The sequence below is a fragment of the Eubalaena glacialis genome, chromosome 19 (assembly GCF_028564815.1).
Source record: "Eubalaena glacialis isolate mEubGla1 chromosome 19, mEubGla1.1.hap2.+ XY, whole genome shotgun sequence".
Lineage (NCBI taxonomy): Eukaryota > Metazoa > Chordata > Mammalia > Artiodactyla > Balaenidae > Eubalaena > Eubalaena glacialis.
This window is the reverse complement of record NC_083734.1, coordinates 25739237-25760831: the sequence shown is the minus strand read 5'-3', so window position 1 is coordinate 25760831 and position 21595 is coordinate 25739237. Positions and strand designations below refer to the sequence as shown.

General features: G+C 36.2%; 1 protein-coding gene across 2 annotated transcripts in view; it reads left to right on the top strand.

Moving 5' to 3' along the window:
* The first annotated feature begins 1299 nt into the window (after nucleotides 1–1299).
* DHX40 (DEAH-box helicase 40) overlaps nucleotides 1300–21595 on the top strand; it is a 50434-nt gene continuing 30138 nt past the window's right edge. The window contains exons 1-10 of one of the 2 annotated variants that reach the window (XM_061177160.1): nucleotides 1300–1439; nucleotides 2340–2507; nucleotides 3533–3678; nucleotides 5153–5272; nucleotides 5472–5699; nucleotides 6288–6354; nucleotides 7322–7453; nucleotides 15924–16023; nucleotides 17811–17897; nucleotides 18033–18215. In XM_061177160.1, the coding sequence (XP_061033143.1) occupies nucleotides 1388–1439; nucleotides 2340–2507; nucleotides 3533–3678; nucleotides 5153–5272; nucleotides 5472–5699; nucleotides 6288–6354; nucleotides 7322–7453; nucleotides 15924–16023; nucleotides 17811–17897; nucleotides 18033–18215 (1283 nt within the window). In that variant the 5' untranslated portion in view covers nucleotides 1300–1387. Of the gene's footprint in view, nucleotides 1500–2339; nucleotides 2508–3532; nucleotides 3679–5152; nucleotides 5273–5471; nucleotides 5700–6287; nucleotides 6355–7321; nucleotides 7454–15923; nucleotides 16024–17810; nucleotides 17898–18032; nucleotides 18216–21595 lie in introns of both variants that reach the window. The other variant, XM_061177159.1, reaches the window with a different exon arrangement.

Below are 21595 nucleotides of genomic sequence, written 5' to 3'. Positions count from 1 at the left end.
TCTGCTCATTTTCTTAAAAGTGACTACCATGCCCTGTACTCACCAATACCTTGCCTATACTACAAATATATTTTTGCTCTTTTTGTGGTTTTTCTGAGTTGTGATATTTTGAATTCTAACAGAATGCAGGATGTTGGGAGATTCCTTTAATGGATGAGAGAAATCTGGGATGTTCTCCTATTATCTCATTTATTCCTGTAGCTCCCAGGTTTGGAGATATAAAGTTGTTAGCAAGTTGCTCTCACTCACTTGCATTTTAGGAGACGTTAATCGTTCCCATTTAAAAGGAGTTGGTATACATATATTTTAAATAAGCACAGAAAAATCTTGGGGTCCAATGACATCTCTTGAAGCCTGGTTGGATAGGAGAATAGTGGACTTTAGTTAAAGTGACAACTTGAGCTGTCTTCTTTGGGAGTAAGTGTTGGTTAATTCTAACAGCAGGAATGATTGAAAAGTCCAAGAAACAATCACCTTGCATGGATTTTGTTACGATTGTCACTACTTACAAAATTGTAAGGTTCTATAACAGAAAGACCTGCTTCCCAAAGTACCTTTTCTGAAAATTCACCCCACCCCGATTGTTGTATATCTGTTTAATTTTTCAGTTCTTGTGGTTTCCAAGGAATCCACAACTATTAAAAGTGAGCTTAACTCCTCTGGAGATCAATCATTCATTCATCCATCAGCGAATTCAAAAAATATTGACGGTCCAGTTTGAATCACTTTGCTGTGCTCCATGTACCATGATTTTCTAAAGTTGCCGCCCTTGCGTCTAGTTGGGGGAAAGAGGAAGAAAATAAACATGGAAATAAATTAAAATGCAGGGTACTATGAAGGAACTGGACAGCGTGGGGGACCTAAGTTTTGGACACTACGGAACTAGAAGTTCAGCTCTGCAACTCATGAGCTGTGTGCCTTGAACAGGTCATTTCAGGATGAGCAAGGTGAGAATGTCGTGGAACGCCGAACTCTAGGATGGTTCCAGCTCCTGGCAAAGGGTCACATCACGGTAGGTGTGTGAAGGTAGGATAGGCTTGCAGTAACCATTGCGAAAAAAAGGTGTCGCCTGGCCCTTTTGCGCACAAGAGGAGAACCAGGAGGGGTCCTTTCGGGACTTCTGGGCTGGCTTCGCCGGCGGAGCCGCAGCGCACGCCGGCGGTTGGCGGGAAACGCTCGAGGGTGGGACCTCTGCTCGGGGTCGCGTCGCGAAGGTTAGGCAGCTCTCCGGACGCCTCGCGTCACGTCATCGAATAGCTCCTCCTCGCCTCGCTCGAGTCGCACGCGCGGAAGTAAACACCTTGACGTCATCAGGGCGCGTCTTCGCCTTTCCCCTCCCATCTTCCCAGAACGGTGGACGTGCTCACCTCCGCTCCGGGCCAGGTCTATGTCCCGGTTTCCCGCCGTCGCGGGCAGGGCGCCAAGGCGGCAGGAGGAAGGTGAGCAATCAAGAGACCTCCAAGAAGAGCGGCCTTCGGCAGTTCCCATCGCGGATAGAGGTGCGGTCCGCGGGACACTACGGAGGCCAGCGGGAGTTATGGCATGGGGGTTCTGGGGGGGATAAAAGTCCGCCTTAGGCAGGCAGAGAAGAGTAGCCGGGGGGAGGCCGCAGCGTTCTTGTCGCTCTCCAAGCCGGAGGCGAACTTTGCATCCAGTGAGGACTTTGGTCTAGAGGGGGGCGGTCCCAGACCCAAGTTGGGTGAAAACCCTGCTGGGGGACAAAAAAGTGAACCCCAACGCCGAGACGCGTTCTGCTCTTAAATGAGCTCATAAAGCCTTTGTTCTCTACCCATCCATTCCCCCCTCCCCCCCTCCGCCCCTTCGTCGGGCCGCCAGCCTGCCTTTGGGTACGGTATGAGGGAGCCAGTTTCCAGGAGCCAGTTTCCATGGTTACCCACCACTTGGCCTTCTGGGATATCAGTCACTCTGAACAGGGACCTAACTTGAACCGTGAATCAGAAGCAAACACAGGTGGCTTTTAATTCAGCTGAGAGTTTTTCTGCTGTGTTCCAGGTTTTGGTCTATTGTTTAATAAAATTGGGTTTTGTGCTTCTGTATAGGTATGCTTGCAAATACATTGCCTTGTGCTAGGCTTAACTTTGTCAGCTACTTTGAGTCATGCATTAGCAAATGCTCAAGTTGATTTCACTAAAAAGTTGCTCTGGGTTTATAAACCCTCGCTTGCAAATTGGATGTAGGTGATTTAACTGAGGAGTCATGGGTTGATTATTTACAGCCCTGAAATTCTATTGTCATTTCCTTTTCAGTTTTGGGAGATTGAATCAGAGATATCTTTACAGGCCTTTGAATTGCACAATTTTTTCCCCCTGTCATTACAGAAGATAAAGGATGCACATCACAGGAGGGAGGAACTACTCCAACTTTTCCTATTCAAAAACAAAGAAAAAAGCTTATTCAAGCTGTGAGGGACAATTCATTCCTTATTGTTACTGGAAATACAGGAAGTGGTAAAACAACTCAACTCCCAAAATACCTATATGAAGCAGGTAATTTTATTCTGGGAAAATATTGGGAGTACTTTAAAAATATCCTCTTAAAAGCTAATAGGACTTCTGTATTACACAAATGCCCATCATTTGTTTTACAGTCCCAGTTCTTCTCTTGGCACACTGTCCCTATATCTTCCTTGCTTTTTTACGGTCTTATTTCAGATTAGTTGAAATGGCATTTTCAGTTATCATAATATTCCAAATAGAATTATAGGTAGATGTTGATTCTGTGCTATAGAATAAGGTTGTCTTGCAGTAGACTGTTGACCATTGGATACTGAAATAATTTTCAGAGGGAAGGGATATATTGATATCTGCTGCTGATATTAGTATTTCTTGGTTCTATCTCCAGAGTGTTATCAGGTAACTATTTATTCCTTGACTCTCCTAACACCAAGCCAGCTAACAAATTATCCTTACGGTGTTTTTCCCTTCAATACGGTAAAACTTTCTATCATAAGGTTGGTATAGAGCAAAATTGTGTTGGATATTATAAAAATTTTGTAGTGTATATTAACTTACTCTAGTGCATCAAATCTAAGATGCCGTCTATTAAGACATACCACTATTTTACATACTATTAATAAAAAAAAATGCCATCAGTTATAAGATGCATCTCCCTTTCAAAGATATTAAAATAGTAAAATATGTTTGTAGAATCTATGAAAAGTGGTATATTTAAACTTCTGTGGCCAAGTTAAATCCATTTTAGGAAGTGTGTGGAATTTTATGGATTCCTAGGGGTTAAAAATTCTTGGCTTACTCTTTAGAGTAAATCTTTAGACTGAAATTGAAAAAAATTAATTAAAATATATACATTTAGAACGGCTATTAATATGTATTCTTATTTTTAATTAATACTTAAATTTCCATGGTGCAAATGTAATACAGTGTGTTGTTAATTGGCAGAGTTTTCTTTTAGAAACACTTGAACAGTTTGTACTGATTGACCAGAAAGAATTTAGCTCTAATGGGAAGGAACTGTTAACATTTTTGTGTTTTTTTACCTCTGGTTTTGATAGGGTTTTCACAACATGGTATGATTGGTGTGACTCAACCACGAAAAGTAGCTGCCATATCTGTTGCTCAGAGGGTTGCTGAAGAAATGAAATGCACTTTGGGATCCAAAGTAGGATACCAAGTTCGTTTTGATGATTGCAGCTCTAAGGTACAAAAGTTTTGTTTGTATTTAATTAAGTACCGTAAATTTATAGAAAGAGTGAGAAAGTGATGAAAGATTTTGACTTCAAAATTCCATTTATATTTTAAAGAAACAAAGCCTCAGATTAGAATTAATTTGTGTTGCCCATTGTTAATGCTCTAGTCCTGGGATGTCTAATTCATCCCATTTTCTCCCTTCTCAATTAGATTATGTGACAGTTATGTTGATTTTTCACAGGACTCTCATGTATTTTAGTTGTAAGGATCCTTGGCATGTAACTTACATTTGCATTCTTTAAAAATTTTTTTTATTGCAGTAAAATACACATAAAATAAAATTTACCATTTGTATTATTTTTAAACCATTTTTAGGTGAACAATTCAGTGGCATTAAGTTCATTCATAGTGTTGTGTAACCACTACTGCTATCTATTTTCAGAATGTTTTCACCATCCCAAACAAAAACTCTGTATCTACTAAACAGTAACTCCACATTCCCATCTCCCCGCCCCTAGTCCCTGGTAACTTCTATTCTGCTTTATGTCTCTATACATTTCCATATTCTAAGTACCCTGTACAAGTGGAATCATACAATATTTTGTCCTTTGTGTCTGGCTTATTTCATTTAGCTAAAGTTTTCAAGGTTCATCCGTATTGTATGGTTGTATTCTTGAAGTCAGTGGAAAACTGACAGCTTAATGAACAAAGTCATTGAGCAAGTATTTATTGAGCATCTTCTATATTCATGGCAATAGTTCATAGCTACAATTTACATTCCTTCAGGATTTCTTAATCCTGTACCAGATACAAAACAATCTCTGATTTGCCTATGGTCCCTGATAGGAATGGCCATCAACAGTGGCAAAGAATGACTCCCCGAAATACTGTCTTTGCCTTCCTAGTGGTCACTGCTGGGGATTTTTCTTTCTTTTTTTCTTCCTTTGTTTTATGGATATAATTGCTGTTAATTCCTCCTCTGGACCTTACTCTCACCTTGTTTTAATTCTAGTCGACTGACCCTATTTTTGTAACAGGAAAGTGGTCAAGGAAGAAGAGAGTGAGAGAAATGGTGCACCTACCTTTTCTCCTGCGTCCTCTAAAATAGCAGCTGAGACAGGGAGATGAATTCCATTTCATTATTGTTTTCCCACAACTTGCTCACCTGAAGTCATTGCATTATCTTAACCACTTTCCACTGACTTCATTGCATTTCCTTATTGGTCACTTTTGTTTGCTTTATCCCAGAATATTCACCTTAGTTCCTTATCCCTGTCTCTCTATAGATCACAAGTTTCGTAATTTACCATCCATGTTATTAGACATGTTATTAGACTATTTTATGTACTCTTATTTCATCAGATTAGTTTGCTCACTTAATATCTGTACATCTGAGGGGGAAAATTTAGTTTGCAGAGCAGGGATGAATTTCTGTGATTTTATTTTTATGTATATGTTAATGTACTCTGCTGTTTGAACATTAGGAAACAGCAATCAAATACATGACTGATGGATGTTTACTGAAATATATTCTGGGAGATCCAAATCTTACCAAGTTCAGCGTCATTATATTGGATGAAGCCCATGAGAGAACTCTAACTACAGTGAGTATTTTACTGTATCGGTTATTTATTAGACAGTTTACTTCTTTTGGGTAGCTTTGTACTGTATAGTGAATTGCCTTCTCTTACTTACATTTTAATCTATTCAAATGGGAATCCTTTGGTTAGGAGAGCAAAATATTTAAAATAAATTGGTTGTTATGTACACTTGTGACTTATTAGAAATTTACTTTTCTTTCAGGACATCTTATTTGGTTTATTGAAGAAGCTGTTTCAGGAGAAGTCTCCTAATAGAAAGGAACATTTAAAGGTCGTAGTGATGTCAGCAACTATGGAATTAGCCAAGCTCTCTGCATTCTTTGGAAATTGTCCAATATTTGATATACCTGGAAGGCTTTATCCGGTCAGAGAAAAATTCTGCAATTTGATTGGTCCACGAGATAGAGAAAATACTGCATATATTCAAGCGGTATTACTTGGCATCCTTTTTATGTCTTTTCTGTATCTATGATTCTAGTTGATTGAGTAGTTTGATAATTCATTTGTCTCTATTATTTTAATGGCAGCCCTCATAGGTCCTAGGACTTTTTTTTTTTTAAGATTTATTATTTATTTATTTATTTATTTTTGGCTGTGTCGGGTCTTAGTTGCAGCACTCGAGATCTTCGTTGAGGCACGCAGGATCTTTCGTTGTGGCGTGTGGGCTCTTCTTTGTGGTGCACGGACTTCTCTCTAGTTGTGGTTTGCACGCAGGCTCGAGGGCACGTGGGCTCTGTAGTTTGCAGCACATGGGCTCTAGTTGAGGCATGCAAGCTCAGTAGTTGTGGCACGTGGGCTTGGTTGCCCGCGGCATGTGGGATCTTGGTTGCCTGACCAGGGATCGAACCCGCGTCCCCTGCATTGGAAGGCAGATTCTTTACCACTGGGCCACCAGGGAAGTCCCAGGTCCTAGGACTTTTGAGAACCAACTTTAATTTTTCTGTGGAACTAAGGGAGGTGGTGGTGGTGGGGGGACTGTATTTCCACTAGCATATTATGCTCGTGTTTCTTGCTTTAGATTGTGAAAGTGACCATGGATATCCATTTGAATGAAATGGCTGGAGACATCTTGGTTTTTCTGACTGGTGAGCATTCAGTACCAGGTTTAAAAATTTTACTATTTTTACGGGGGAGTGGGGCACCATGATAGAGTGTTACCTTTGTTGGAAAATCTAGGCTCTACTCATGTTATCCTAGGCTTTTATGATTTTCTGAGTAGTTTTAGATATTACATCTATTATAAGATACATAAGGTAATTCTACACTGCCCTAAAAACCATGAGTCTCATTAGTAAACATAGGTAAAATACACTGACCTTTTAATAGCAAGATATTAAATGGTAAAATATTAATTTTTTTATTACTCTATCTTATATAGAGCTGTTAACCACACTAAACAGTCCTGGATCGGAATGATTAATTTCATTATTTCAAAAGACATACTACTATCTCCTTTCTTCTTTGAGTGGTGGGATGGTATTGTGTGGCAGCAGTACATAAGGTGTGGAATCCATGTCTCATAGACAAGCCTTTTTTGGAGGTCAAAAATAGAATAGTTAAATCTCAGACTAGTGTGATTTTTCAAGTAGCAGCATCCTACTAACAGATATGAGTAATTTCATGGCTCGCCTCCTACACTGCCTTGTACCCATGTCAGAAGTGAGCCATTGTAACAATCTCTTAGCCTTTTTGAGGTACTTAAGTATTTTGAAATACACCTAAATGTAGTATTTCCTGGACTAGCCTCCCCTATGGTAATGATTAACTTTATTGAGTCTTCCTCAAATATACCATATTAGCAAGATGAAAGGCTTAATGATTATAAACATTTTTATTCCTTTAGAGATTTAAATTCCTTGGAAACTTTCTTCTATTTTTAATTTTATTATTGTTGAGATTGAGTACAATTTATGTGTTCATCTACCTTAGATCAAATGAGAGATTTAAAATAACTATTATGCAAAACCAATATTAATCTAGAAGGGTTTTTTTTTTATTCTTAAATTAATTTTGCTGTTCGGTTGCTGACATTATTTTCTCCCCTCATTTCAGGTCAGTTTGAAATCGAAAAAAGTTGTGAGTTACTTTTTCAGATGGCAGAGTCTGTTGATTATGATTATGATGTCCAAGATACCACTCTAGATGGCTTGCTAATATTGCCGTGTTATGGATCTATGACAACAGGTAATTCCTCACTAGAACAGAAAATTTGATTTTTAAAACTTTTCATTGAATAATAACATGTATACAGAACAGTGTGCAGATCTTAAGTGTTTAGGTCAGTGAATTTCACAAAGTGAACTCACCTTTGTAACCAACACCCAGATGAAGAAACAGAGCATTAGGAGAACCAACCAGCATCCCTTTGAGAGAAGTGATTTTTTTTTCTTGAAGTCTTTTCACATTCACTTTTTCAAGACCTTGGACATCTATCCCCCTTACTATTGTTAAGAGTGGGCTGTGTCTTCTCCCAGCAGAACAAAAATATTGTTGGTAATTTTTTGAAATTAAGGCTATAATTCCTTGATAGTAGTACCATAAGTCAAATCTAATTTGCCACTGCCACGGAATTTCTAGAAATCTTATATATCCAGATATATCTGAAACAAACCAGTGGATTGTTTTCTTTTTATGTGGCTACACACATTAGTCTACTTTTCAAGTACGATGTTGTTCTTTTTTAAGTTCAAAGAGCAAATGCAAACTCTTATCATTCTATTTGTTCATAATAAATGTTGTTGAATGAGGTTTAGAATTTGTTTTATAAAACTATTTTATTATGGAGTTTGACTTGTAAAAGCAAAGGGAAGTTAACCTGCAGCCTCCTATTTGCAGTTTGATTGGGATTAGCATTTAATGTAATGCAAAAAGCATTTAAATGTTTTTATATTTTACGTGTAGTTTTGTTTTTGTTGAGTAGGTGGTTCTTATCCTTCTATTAACGAAAAAAGTTCAGGAATATATGTGTTGGTAAATAACCATAGACCATGTGCTATTTTGGAAATCCCTTTTGTGATGATATTGGGCCCTTGCTCTCAACACTGAGATCTATTTTAGATTTTTACATCTTTAAGGGAATTTGTAGGGTCATTATTAGATATTTAATGTTCTCATTGTTTTTTTGAGATTTTTATCTACTAACTTTTATAATTTACTTTATAACTGATAAGATAATTCAAAACCTGTTACAGTTGCTTTGTTAACTATTAACAATATATATATTGTTTCTTTTTCTATATAAAGTAAATAATTTCATTCTTTCCATCTTACTGCCATATTGAAAGTAATGTTCTCTATCTGCCATTGCTTCTTGATTATCTTCCTGAAATTCAGTTTTTATACTATTAAAGGTTGCTAGTGACCTCCTATTCCTCAAATACCATGGCTTTTTTCTATTTGTATTTTGATTTTGAGTTAATATAAGTCTCCTTAAATGCTGTTGTTTAGGATAATTATTTGGTTCTCCTGACCACTGTTTCTATAAGTCTTCCCAACCTCCCTGGCCTTTGTTCCCCTCTGAATGTGACTGTTTCCTAAGGTTTCATCCTTAGCTTGCTATTTTCTTAGAACTCTGTTTTGGAGAGGTTGGCTCCTAGGATTCACCTGTCACTTTGTGATGACTCCTGAAAGCTGTCTCTAGTTCAGTCTCCTGCAGTCTAGACCTGCTGGGTCTCACAGGGCTTTCTGGTCTGTGCATCATATCCTAGATCATACAGTCCAAACAAGTGACAACTCCTACAGGTTTTCTTTTACCTTTATCTTGTCCAGATCATTCATTTTTCTTTTTTTTTTTTCCTCATTGTCATCATTAGAATTGGGATCCTCAGTTTGCTTTCCTGAGCTGTTAACATATCCTGCTAACTTGTTTTCCCTGATTTAATTTACCATCCTACCTGCCATGATAAACATAATCTTCCAAAAGCACAGCTCTGATTGTGTCAGTCTCCTGTTGGGTACCTTCAGCCATTTCCTATCGCCAACTGAATTACAATGCCAACTAAATAGATTGGTGTTCATTATCCTTCCAGTATGACTTCAACCAGCTTTCAGCCCTAATTCCCAGTGTATGTGATTTTCTTTGTTGGTGTATATGCGTAAATGGTAAAGATGTGGGATTGGGTGTGAGTAGAGCCATTATTGAAGAGTTTTGTTTGTTTATTTTAGTTTCCCTTCCGGTTCCAAGGACACTGTAAGGGTGAGCTACTGGTGATCCATTATGATCATAACAATATTTATTGTAGCAGTTTATAACAGTGCAAAGAGACATTCAGATGGAGCTGATGAGGTACTAAGTAATGGGTGAGGTGGAGTTGGATAAAGTAGGGAGAGGGTGGCAGGTTCCTGGGATCTAAGGCTTTCTTTCTAAGCCTGGTAAATACAATATAGCACTTATTTTCTTTATTATTGCTACTTTGGGTTGTGGGGAGAGACACATAACATTATAATGTTATTTCCTTTATTTTCTATTAGCTTCAGGAACAGAAAACTTGCACTTGGGAGTGAGGAGAGGGAAGAAGAGTTTCCTGCTTATAGCCTGGAGTGAGGGGGTACAAATGGACCTAGGTTTAGTGAATAAGTAAAAATTATGAGGTGGATATTTTATATTTGCTCTTATTTCTGGGCTAGCCATGAGGGTGGCTGACTGTTTTAAAGGGACATCTTAAAATACCTCCCTACTTGACATAAAAAATTCTCATCTGTCAAATGTGAAGAGGTGCTGTGGTATCCCTTCTACTACCAGGGTTATATGACCCTGCTCCTTGGGCTGAACTCCCCCAAGCCCCACCCTTTGCGATGTTCACTCAAACGCAAAATGTAAGAGATATTTTTGATTCCTTTTCTTCCCACAACATTTTTGTGACTCTGTGTTTGCTCTTTCCTGAACTTGTACTCCTACTTTCCCTTTTATTCTCCCCTTTCACTGGTTGGAATTATGCTATTTTGTTTCACAAGTGCAACCAACTCCATAAAAACCTTTCCTGATTGCCCTCCTCACAGCTGGTTTTTATCTCTTCTTCATTTGAACCTCATTGTGCTTTACTGTATCTCTTGTGGCACTTAACACATTTATCTTGTGTTACGATTGTCTCATCCTCTCTGTAAGATTGTGAACTTCCTGAGGACAAGTACTAAACATTGAAAAAGTCCTGACTAAGTATTTGTTAAATTGAGTTCCAGATTTTTTACTTTCTGCTGGATATTCTATTAATGTCTTGCACCAAACACTATGTCTGAACCTTTTTCTTGTGTCTCTCAAACCTTTTCCCTCTTCTGACTTCCCCCTTTTTGTTTAGGTCTTACACTCCTTCAGGTTGGTCATGCATTTAGGGAAACCTGAACCCTCACAAAAATTTATGAACTGAAATACACCTGTTACTTCATAAGTGACAATTATTTGCATGGAATTAGACACTTTTAGCACTGACATAATTATCTAATTCAGTGCTTCTTAGCCTTTTGTGGAGGGTGGGGATCTCAGATTTTTATTTTTAAGTAATGAAAGCCTGGCTGTTTTTCTAGAAAAATGCACATATACCCATATATATATATTTGCATAATCAGATTTCTTTATTTTACAGATAGAGGCTAAGTGATGTTCCTGAGGTCACATGGTGCATCTACATTTGATAACTGGTTATTTATTCAGTAGTGGAGGATCTAACAGTACATGTGTTTCCAGAATAGATGAAGAAAAGGAGAGGAGCTTTACCTTGGATTAGTGTACAACATTTTAAAAGGGGAAAACCTACTCATTTAGATTATTGCATAAATCCAAAAATAGTTTTTTTTTCTTTCTTCTGCTAGCAAACCGAAGATATTACTTCAATATAGCAAGTACCAAGTGTCTAAGATAGTTTCCTTAAATGTTAAGATTAAAGATGTGGGGGAATAAGGCTAGTGAGTTTCACATAAAAACTTTTAGTCTATGTGGAGTCTCCCCAAATGGGAAAAATTTTCTTTTGTCTTAAAAAGAAATATATACTTTTTAAAAACAATAAAATCAGCAAAGAAAAATAAACTTACTCAGATGCCACCAAACATGATTAAGTGATAATCACTATTAATATTTTGAGGCATATTGTTCTGACCTTTTAATTATACGTTTAGATATATTTTATTGTTTAGTGTTTTGTTTTTTTTTTTAACAAAAATGGGTTTATTTTACATATGCTCCTTTGTTTTTCTTTTTTGCCCTTTGTAGAAGTTTTAAAAGTATAGAAAAGTAAAAAAAAAATCCATTTTCCACTATGCAGAACTAATAGTTGGTGTCTCTCTTTTAAGAAAAATTACTCAATTGAGGGGAAATAATACAGTTTCATTATAAAGAATTCAAGCAGTGTACAGTTTTACAAAGGTAAAAGTAAAGAAATCACCTCAAACTCCATCCAGAAATAACCATCTTTAACATTAGAAAAAACATTATTCAGATCTGTGTGTGTGTGTGTGTGTGTGTATGTGTATGTGTGTACATATAGAAGGATAAGTAAGTAGTTAGATAGTTTGACAGAAATACTTTTTTTAAGAGTGAGATTATACTATTAGCTGCTTTTTTAAAAAGTATTTAATTTTACTTGAATTTACTTGAAGGAATTGTTAACTTCAAGAATATCTTTCTTTACCACATGAGATAATATTTTATAAAAGAGTGCTTTAAAGTTTAAAAAGATGAAAAATATTAAGCTGAAGTTAATATCTTCTTTTTAGACTATATTTGATTGGAGATCTTATCTGTTGCCTGATTTGAAAGATGAACACTTAAGTACTGATATTCTTCTATATCCTCCCCTTCTGATTTATGTTAGTTATTTTTACATTGTTCAGTTGTATTCAGTATTTACTATCAATCCTTTTACCATGGTTTTTCCATTCCTAAGTTACTTTCGGTAATTTTAGATTGGCTAGATTTTAACCTTTTTTTTTTTTTTTTTTTTAATAGAAGAGCTCTTGGGTGTTATTTTTTTTTGTAGTTCTTTTGTTTAAGAATGTCTGGCTTTTGCCTTTATACTTGAGCTACATCTTGGCTGGGTTTTATGTTCTTGGGTCACACTTTCTTTTCCTTAGAACTTGGTAGACGTTGTCCAGTTGTCTTCTGGCATTGAATGTTGCTGCGGAGAAGTCTGAGGCCAACCTGATTTTTTTTCCCCTCCTTGTAAGTGATTTGCTTTTTCTGTCTGATTGCCTGAAAATTTCTATTTTTATCCTTAAAGTTCAGTAGTTTTTAATTAGAATATTTTTTGGTGTTGAGTGTTTTATAGTAAAATTTTCCTGGAATTTTATGTGTTCTTTTTAAAAATCAACTTTATTGAGGTATAATTTACGTACAATAAACTGTGCCTGCTTTAAGTATATAGTTCAGTGAGTTTTGACAATGTACATACCTGTGTAACTACCACCACAAACAAGATAAATTATTCTTAGTTGCTCTTTTGATCTGCAAATTCAATTCTTTATTTCAAGGAAATTCTCTTGTGTTATATCTTTGTATATAACTCTTGTCTATTTATTGGTTTCCTACTTCAGGGATACCAATTATTCTTATGTTGGATTGCATGTCTTCCATATTTTTTAGCTTCCTTCTAGTTACTTTATCTTTTCAACTGCATTTACTGATTATCTCAAGCCTTTTCTCTATGTCAGAAGTTTGATTTTCAGCTGTGCTAGTGAGAATTCTCAAGATATTTTTGACTTACCCAAAAATGACTTCGGGGGGGGTAGAGTTTGAGCTGAGCAGTGTTGTACTTCTTTTATTCTGTTCCAGAATCATCTTTCTTCCCCCTTTGATTGACAATTTCTGTTTATAACTTTATGTTCCTTTTATACACATATTCTCTCTCTCTCTCTCACACACACACACACACACACACACTTTTTCTCAAACACGTTTCTGCTTTGGGATCAATTTGGAACAAGAAATTCTATGAGGACGTTTCAGTTGGCCTTAACATATAATATGCCACATACATGTATCTTAGGAGCATTACTCCATTAAGAGCGTTAAGTGGTCTCTCCTCAGTATCCTTATTTCTTGGTAGATTTTGGAGCATCTTTCTGCCTCTTTGCCAATCCCTCCCCCACCGTTAATTTATATTCTAGTACCTTATTAGCTGCATGGAGGTAATCAGGAGAATTGCTACATCTTAATGAAAATATTCAGTTTCCCTTTTTCTTTGTGGAAAGTGAGAATGTGCTTTAGGATATATGTATTTAACTTTTTCCCAAACCTTTATAAACAAACATAAAATTGGTATGTGTTTATACTTGTGGAATATGGTGAAAGTATGTGGGTAAAATGTAAATGTGAAACAAACGTGAGTCTTGTCAAAACAGCAGTTTCAGGACTTTTTAATTGACTGTAGTGAACAAAATGATAAACTGAAATTTTGCTTGAACTGAAGACTAAAATTAGGTACTTTTAGACATGGGTTAATTGAAAAACAGAGTTACTCATAAATATACTCAGAATGGACATTTCTAACTTATGTAAAATTTTAGGGTAATGTGGAATTTCAAAGGTAGAAGGATCTCAATTTATTATTTATATCATGCATTTTTAAATTGATCAATTCATTGAACTTTACTTAGCACTTTCTGTGGTCCAGCCATTGTAGGTACTGGGTGTATGTACCTACAATGACAGTGTACATACCTGTGTAACTACCACCACAAACAATAAAAGAAAGTCCTTATTCTTACAGAGCTACATTGTAGTAGAATAGATAGACAATAAATAATAAATAAATGTGTAAACATATAACTTGAACTGCAAAGTAGTATATGATTCCTTTGAACCATCTGAGCTACCTAAATCTAAGAAACTCCTAAAAAATAATTTTTATCACTTATGTGTAAGCTGCCTTTCTAGCACTTTTTTTACTTGTGAAATTAATTTCAATGATTTTTAGAAGAATAGCAGCAATACTTGACTTGGTTTTAAACTTGCCTGTCTATATGTAAATCCTGGGCAAGCCACTTGACCTCTCTGGGCTTTAGTGTTCTCATCTATAAAATGAGATAGTTGGCCTAGTAACATAATTTTAAAACTGTGCTTGTCTGTGCCACTCCTTTTCCCCTTCATAATAGTTCAGCTTTGGTCTGTTTTATATATTGCGGATACATGGATCTTTTTAAGATTTTCTTTGGAAACAGGTTTTGTACTTTATTTAAAAACAGGTTTGGTTAAGATTTTCTTGGCTGCTGAAAAGAAAACAACTTGAGGTTGTTCAGGTAGAAAGAGTGAATTTTCTGAACAAATTTCCAAATATCTTGTGGAAATTGCAGCCAGGCATTTAAAATTTTTCTCTTTTTAAAGGATACGTATGTACTTACTGTTCTAACGTATAACATAAAATAGTAAACACATATAAAATAAAAAGTTTAAAAGGATGTTATGAGAAATATAAATAGACATGCTGATGATTTCTTTTCATACCCCAATCGATTGACTTGTATACTCCCTGGAATGATTACTCCTAATTTTTGGATGTCATTGAAATAGACGATCTACCCAAATCCCTTGCTTGACCTCTCTAGCTTAAGTGATCTTTTCCTTCATCCCACCACGGCCACCCCTTCAAAAATTTAACGTTGTAGACTTTGTCATTATCTTCATTTCTGATCTCAGTTTTAAACCTCTTTCTGATGATTACTTCCTGTCTGTGCCAGCTCACTCTTCTGTTCCTAATTCAACAATTTTCAGATTGCATTGAGATTTGTCTTATCACTTATCTCCTTTTGCCTATGCCGTAATCATTTCCTTGCAAACATTAACTCTCTTGTCCTGTTCTCTGCTTAACCTGGCAGGAGGGCAAGTCTGGTCAAATCCACCTTTCTGCTTATTTTACACTAAGGCCTGAGAATTGCCAGCAACCCAGAAATACTCTCTTGTGAACTCTCATGGATGATTCTATTTTTATTCTCTTTAGACTCGCTTTCCTCCATATACACTAGTCACTTTCCTATGGTTCACAAGTTAATTCTTTCTCTTTGCAAGAAACTGGCTTAATCAAATTGAGCATCTCTTGGACGTTATTCCAAATTCACAGGAGAATGAGACTGGCCCAGTTGAAGGGAGATGTTTATCCTTGGTGCCACAAACTGTGGCCAGAGGAGCAAGGTACCATACTATAAGCATCGCTGCTGAGGCCCACCCTTCAGAATGTGTGGATGGTGGAAATAAGGGTAGTGTTACTTGTTTAGAGATGGAGTGATGAATTGGGCAGACACCTGAAAAAGTAAAAACTGCCTTAGCTAATCAATCTTTAAAGCATAGAGAGGTTCTTAATCTGTTGTCCGTGGATAGACTTCAGAGTCCTGAACACCCTGTTATTGTTTGAAAATTTTTTTGTGTCTGTACATATGTGACTTTTAATGGAGACGAGGCCCACAGTTTTTAAATAGTCTCTAAGGGAGCTATGACCTATATAAAGGACTCTGCTGTAGGGTTTATTTTAGCAATAATCATCTGTGATTCCATGGATCTAGAGATCTTAATAGTGAAAGATGAGGAAAAATACTTTTTGCTATTATATTTTGATTTCAAGATAATTAAAGAGGTGAAGAAAACAACTTTTAATGAAAAGAAATGAGTTTTTCAAAACTTGAGTTTGACAAATGCATGTTGTAAATTAGTATTTTCTCTTTACATATATTTTAGATCAACAGAGAAGAATATTTTTGCCACCTCCACCTGGAATTAGAAAATGCGTCATATCCACCAATATTTCTGCAACATCTTTGACAATAGATGGAATCAGGTATAACTTTAAAATTCCTTTTAAAGCTGAGGAAGCCACTTAGCTAATCATAAAACATTAAGTTTGTGTCTCTGTGCCCTCCACTAATTCCCTTCTCACTTTTTAAACTTGTAATCACCTATCATTTTTCGTAATTATTGATTGCTCTGAATAGGAAATGGAGTAGGAGGTGCACATAGTATTTCTGTTCCCACTTTTTAAATACTGGTACTTGGTAACATGTAGCTTTCTCTTCCCAAATTTAAGATTATGTGTGCTGTTTCATGGGTTTCATTAAATGGGAAGCCAAACCTGTTTCTCTATATTACATTACCAGCAGGTACCTAAGATGATCTGATATTCCCTTCTTACCTGTCAGCTCCATTTCACATAGTAAGCTTTGTATATCCAAGTGTTTATCTGGAGGTACTGTTGCTTGCTTTTCACCCTTTTGTGAAATGGACTTTTATTTTTCAATGTAATCAGTGATGCCATCAAATTTTTGGGTAAATTTTGTAGAGAAACACTTATCAGTCTAAGTCTAGACTGATAGCTAATGTGAAGTTCTTTCAGACTGTTGAACCACATTCCTTCCGGATATTTATCTTTTACCCAATATATTTTATGTCCTTAACTAAGTCTGTCTCTGCCACAGGAAGGCTGGACCTGACCCAGAGATCCTATATGTTTCTTTTGGGTAAAATGATCATCCAGATCTAAGAGGAAGTTTAATTTCCTCTGCTTCTCTCTTTACTTTAAAATAATGGTTTCAATAAGGGCTTAGGCAAGCAGCTCTCTTGAGTAAATTAACCTCTGCCATTTTCTGTTCCAACACAGGCAAAAGTCATTAAATAGCGTGTTTCAGAATGTTCCCTAAGTGAATGATAGACTTACTACTCTTCCTAACTTAGTTTTTTACCTGACTTGTTCTCCGTTTAGTTGGCTTAAAGTGGTATAGTTAAAGGCTAACTGGAATTAGATTCTGAACCTGTTAGAATGGTTTAGAGCTGATTTTCAAGTTTGTTTTTTAATGGGAGAACATAAAATTAACATTGAAAAGTGAATAATTAAGTAGTATTTATTACATACATAATGTTGTGCAACCACCACCTTTATCTAGTTCTAAAACATTTCATCACCCCCAAATAAAAACCTGTACACTTTAAGGAGTTGCTCCCCATTTGCGCCTCCACCCCAGCCCCTGGCAACCACCCCTTTCTGTTTCTATGGATATCCTATTCTGGATATCTCATATAAATGGAATCATACAATATGTTACCTTTTGTGCCTGGTTTCTTCCACGCAGCATGTTTTTTGAGGTTCATCCATGTTGTGGCATGTTTCAGTACTTCATTCCTTTCTATGGCTGAATAATATTCTGTTGTATGTGTATACCATAATTTGTTCATCCTTTTGTCCCTTAATGGTTAATGGACATTTAGGCTGTTTCCACCTTTAGGCTCTTATAGTCCTCTTACGGTGCTACTATGAACATATGTCTACAAGTATTTGTTGAGTACTTGTTTTCAGTTCTTTTGGGTGTATGCCTAGGAATGGAACTTCAGGGTCATATGGCAATTCTATGTTTAATGTTTTGAGGACCCTCCAAACCATTTTCCACATTGGCTGAACCATTTTACATTACCAGTAGCAGTGTATGGGGTTTCCAATTTCTTGACTTTCAAGTTTTACACTTAAAAGTTGTTGCGTAGTTGTTATTTTGGTAGAAAAGGAGTACCCAAAGTGGTTAAAAATTAACAAGTCTTTCCTTATTTTCTAGAAACTTACCTTTTTTTCATTATACTTAGATATGTGGTAGACGGTGGCTTTGTGAAGCAGTTAAATCACAATCCCAGATTAGGATTGGACATCCTAGAGGTGGTTCCAATTTCAAAGTAAGTCTGTGTGTTAAGCCTTATTGTTCAAAGAACAGTTGATTAGATAATTTCTAATTGGTTTGGGGAAGGAAGTGAATTACTTAGAAAAATCACAGAACATTTTCGGGACTTTGTTTTTTTTTTCTTCTAAAGGAGTGAGGCCTTACAGCGAAGTGGCCGAGCTGGCAGGACTTCCTCAGGAAAATGCTTTCGCATCTATAGTAAAGATTTTTGGAACCAGTGTATGCCTGACCATGTGATCCCTGAGATTAAGAGAACTAGTTTGACATCTGTAGTTCTGACCTTAAAGTGCCTTGCCATACACGATGTAATAAGGTATGTAGACAACTTGAAAAAAAGAAAAATTTGTTAGGGAGTCAGGTTATTCCTCAGAAATTTTTTTGAAGTATTTGACTCGTATGTCCCTACATTTCAAGGTTCAACTAAACCCAAATAAAGAGCTTCTTTGCATTGCTTTACTGGGATTTGATCCCTTGCTCATATTTTAACCTTGGCTTAATGGAGTTTTTGTGCTGATGTTTATTTGGATAATTTAATGACCACTGTTTATCTGTAATGAAAGGTGTACAGTGACCCTAATGCCACTCAGAAAGTGTTGTTGAGTTGTTATTTTATTTTATTTTTTTTTGGTAGCATCTTTTGTATGGCCAGCATGGTACCAAGTACGATGAGAGACAGAATAATACTCTTTAGTAGGTTTTTGCTTTCACTAAGCTTAAATTATAATGGGGAAACGAGATTCAACATGAAGCAAAAAATAGAACAACTGTTAAATTAGTTAAATGTTAAAGAATATAATTAGTATAGGACAGAATATTGTAGGGGCTTGAAATTTCATATTATGAAATTTATGGTAGAAGAAATAATGAAAGAAAGTATTATCTTGGTTTTAATTTTGGTCTTAATTAGGAATGTTAAAGTGTGAGGAACCTTGGGAGAAGGTGACCATGCATTCTTTAAATTCATAATAAGAAAGGAAGTAATTACTAGGTGCATCCAAATATGTATTGTATACTCTTAGAAAGCCATCTAAGATTTTTTTTATAGTTATTATCATAAGACTAGAGGTTTTCTTCTTCTTTTTTTAAAATTTATTTATTTTGGCCGTGCCGGGTCTTTGTTGCGGCATGTTTAGTTGCGGCACGCGGGATCTTTTTTTAGTTGCAGCATGTGGGCTTCTTAGTTGTGGCATGTGGACTCTTAGTTGCGGCATGCATGCAGGAACTAGTTCCCCAACCAGGGATTGAACCCGGGCCCCCTGCATTGGGAGCGTGGCGTCTTACCTACTGGACCACCAGGGAAGTCCCGAGACTAGAGATTTTCTAGATGAGAATATAAATCCTAGAAAGAGGAAAGCAAATATGTAAAATTCTAACTGTTATCATAAATGATACTAATGAGAAAGAAAAGCCATTTAAAGAAATCTAAATGGCCAAACAGATGAACCCATATTTAAAAATAATATTTATAAAGGCTAACAGAGCAGCATATAATCAAGAATAAATATATATTAGAAAAATAGGAACAATAATTACTCAATATCATCTGCACTGAGTTTTTTTTCATCTTAAGTTTTAAGACTTAGAATGTAATGAAAGTTCTTAAAATGCTAGAGACCAGAAAAAAAAAAAAGACTTCTTTCCCACACCCCCCCTTTTTTCTCCCAGTTTTATTGAGATATAATTGATATATAGCACTGTATAAGTTTAAGGAGTACAGCGTAATGACTTACATACATCATGAAATGATTACCACAATAAGTGTAGTGAACATCATCTCATACAGATAAAATAATAAAGAAATAGAAAAAAATTTTTTCCCTCATGATGAGAATTCTTAGGATTTACTCTCGTAACAGCTTTCGTATATAACATACAGCAGTGATGATTACATTTATCATGTTGTGTCTCCCTGCTCTTTTTAAGATGTGTGCAGGATATGGGCAGGTACAACCAGAATTTGGGATAGGTGGTATAGTATTCGTAGGTGACAGAAAGAAAATGGAACTTTTCAGTTATTATTTTGCCTCCCCTTTCTCCTCCGTTAGGAATGATTTTAAAACTGAAAAGATAAGAACAAGTCTAGATAAGAAGGTATTGATGACCAATATCGATTAGGAAATAATGAGAGAAAACCTACTGACCATAAATGAGTTTGTATTGTGGCTTTAGACATTATTTCCATGGTACCAGAAGAACTTGCAGATACGATGTCAGAGGTATTGTGGGTCGTCTCTGAGAAATTATGCAGAACAGGTTACCAGAAAATTGTGAGAAACTCAAAAATCAATTTTCCATTTAAGAAAAGGGCAGGTTATAGAAACAACTGCCCAGTAAGCTTGACATTGATTCTTGCAAATTCTAGCATAGTTTATTGGAAAATGGTTTAAGAGAATATAGTATATATTTTTAAATATTTATTTATTTATTTGGCTGTGTTGGGTCTTCGTTGCAGCATGTGGGATCTTTCCTTGCAGTGTGTGGGCTTCTCTCTAGTCGTGGAGCGGGCTCTAGAGCGTGTGAGCTCTGTAGTTTGCAGCACGTGGGCTCTAGTTGAGGTGTGCGAGCTCAATAGTTGTGGTGCACAGGCTTAGTTGCCCTGTGGCGTGTGGGATCTTAGTTCCCTGAGCAGGGATTGAACCCGTGTCACTTGCATTGGAAGGCGGATTCTTTACCACTGGACGACCAGGGAAGTCCCTAAGAGAATACAATGTTGATTTGTAATCATCAGTGTGAATCAAAATGGTTCACAAAGAATATGTTATCATAAACCATTTTCTTTTCAGTTTGAAGGCAGGACCATCCACTTAATGGATGCACCACAAGAATTTATTGATTGCTAACCTAATGTCTCTTGTTTTCAACACAATATTTAACAAGATTACATTGACGTATTTGTGAATAAGATGTGACAGTACTGCTGAATTAGGGTATATTTGCCAAATAGCCGAATCCAGAAAGTACTGATTAATTGCTCACCAAACCTTGATGAAGGTTTTACTGGTAGTATGCTGAATTTCACTCTTTCCTAATAAGCATTTTTAATGAAAATATTAAATAAAGATATTGAAGTCATGATTACCAGATTTTTGGAAAATATCTTCATTTCTAATGGGTAGATGATTAAAACCAAGATTTAGAATGGTCTCAATAGGCCAGAACCTTGGGCAAAAATCAACAAGGTAAAAGTCTGAAGGGGTACATCTTAAATCTTATGTTTTGGTTGCACATTAAAGAAATTCAATGTGGAAAAGATCTGAAATTATCAGATCACCACAAACTTAATATGAGCTTGCAATTATTATTCTGTTTAAAGAACAATTTAAAAAATTCCACTGGCATAAACTTTGGCTATATTAATAAACCACAGTGTCCAGGTGATTGGGAATTATAGCATTCCTGTTCTGTGTTGGTCACTGTACATTTGGAGTTCAGTTTTGCATGTCATCGAGTTTTATTAGGAGTTTGACGAACTAGATTGTTTCTAAAAAATGCTAAATATGTTTGGTGGGTCTCTTAGAAACCAAATAATACAAGGAGAGTTTGACAGAATTGGTAATTGGTATAATCAAGGGAGAGAAGTAATTGTAGTTTTTACAAATCTAAAATGGCTCTTATCTAGAAGAGGAAGCCGACTAGTCTGGTATTGCTCTAGGATAGGGGTCGCAAAATATGGTCCAGGCTCACTGACTGTTT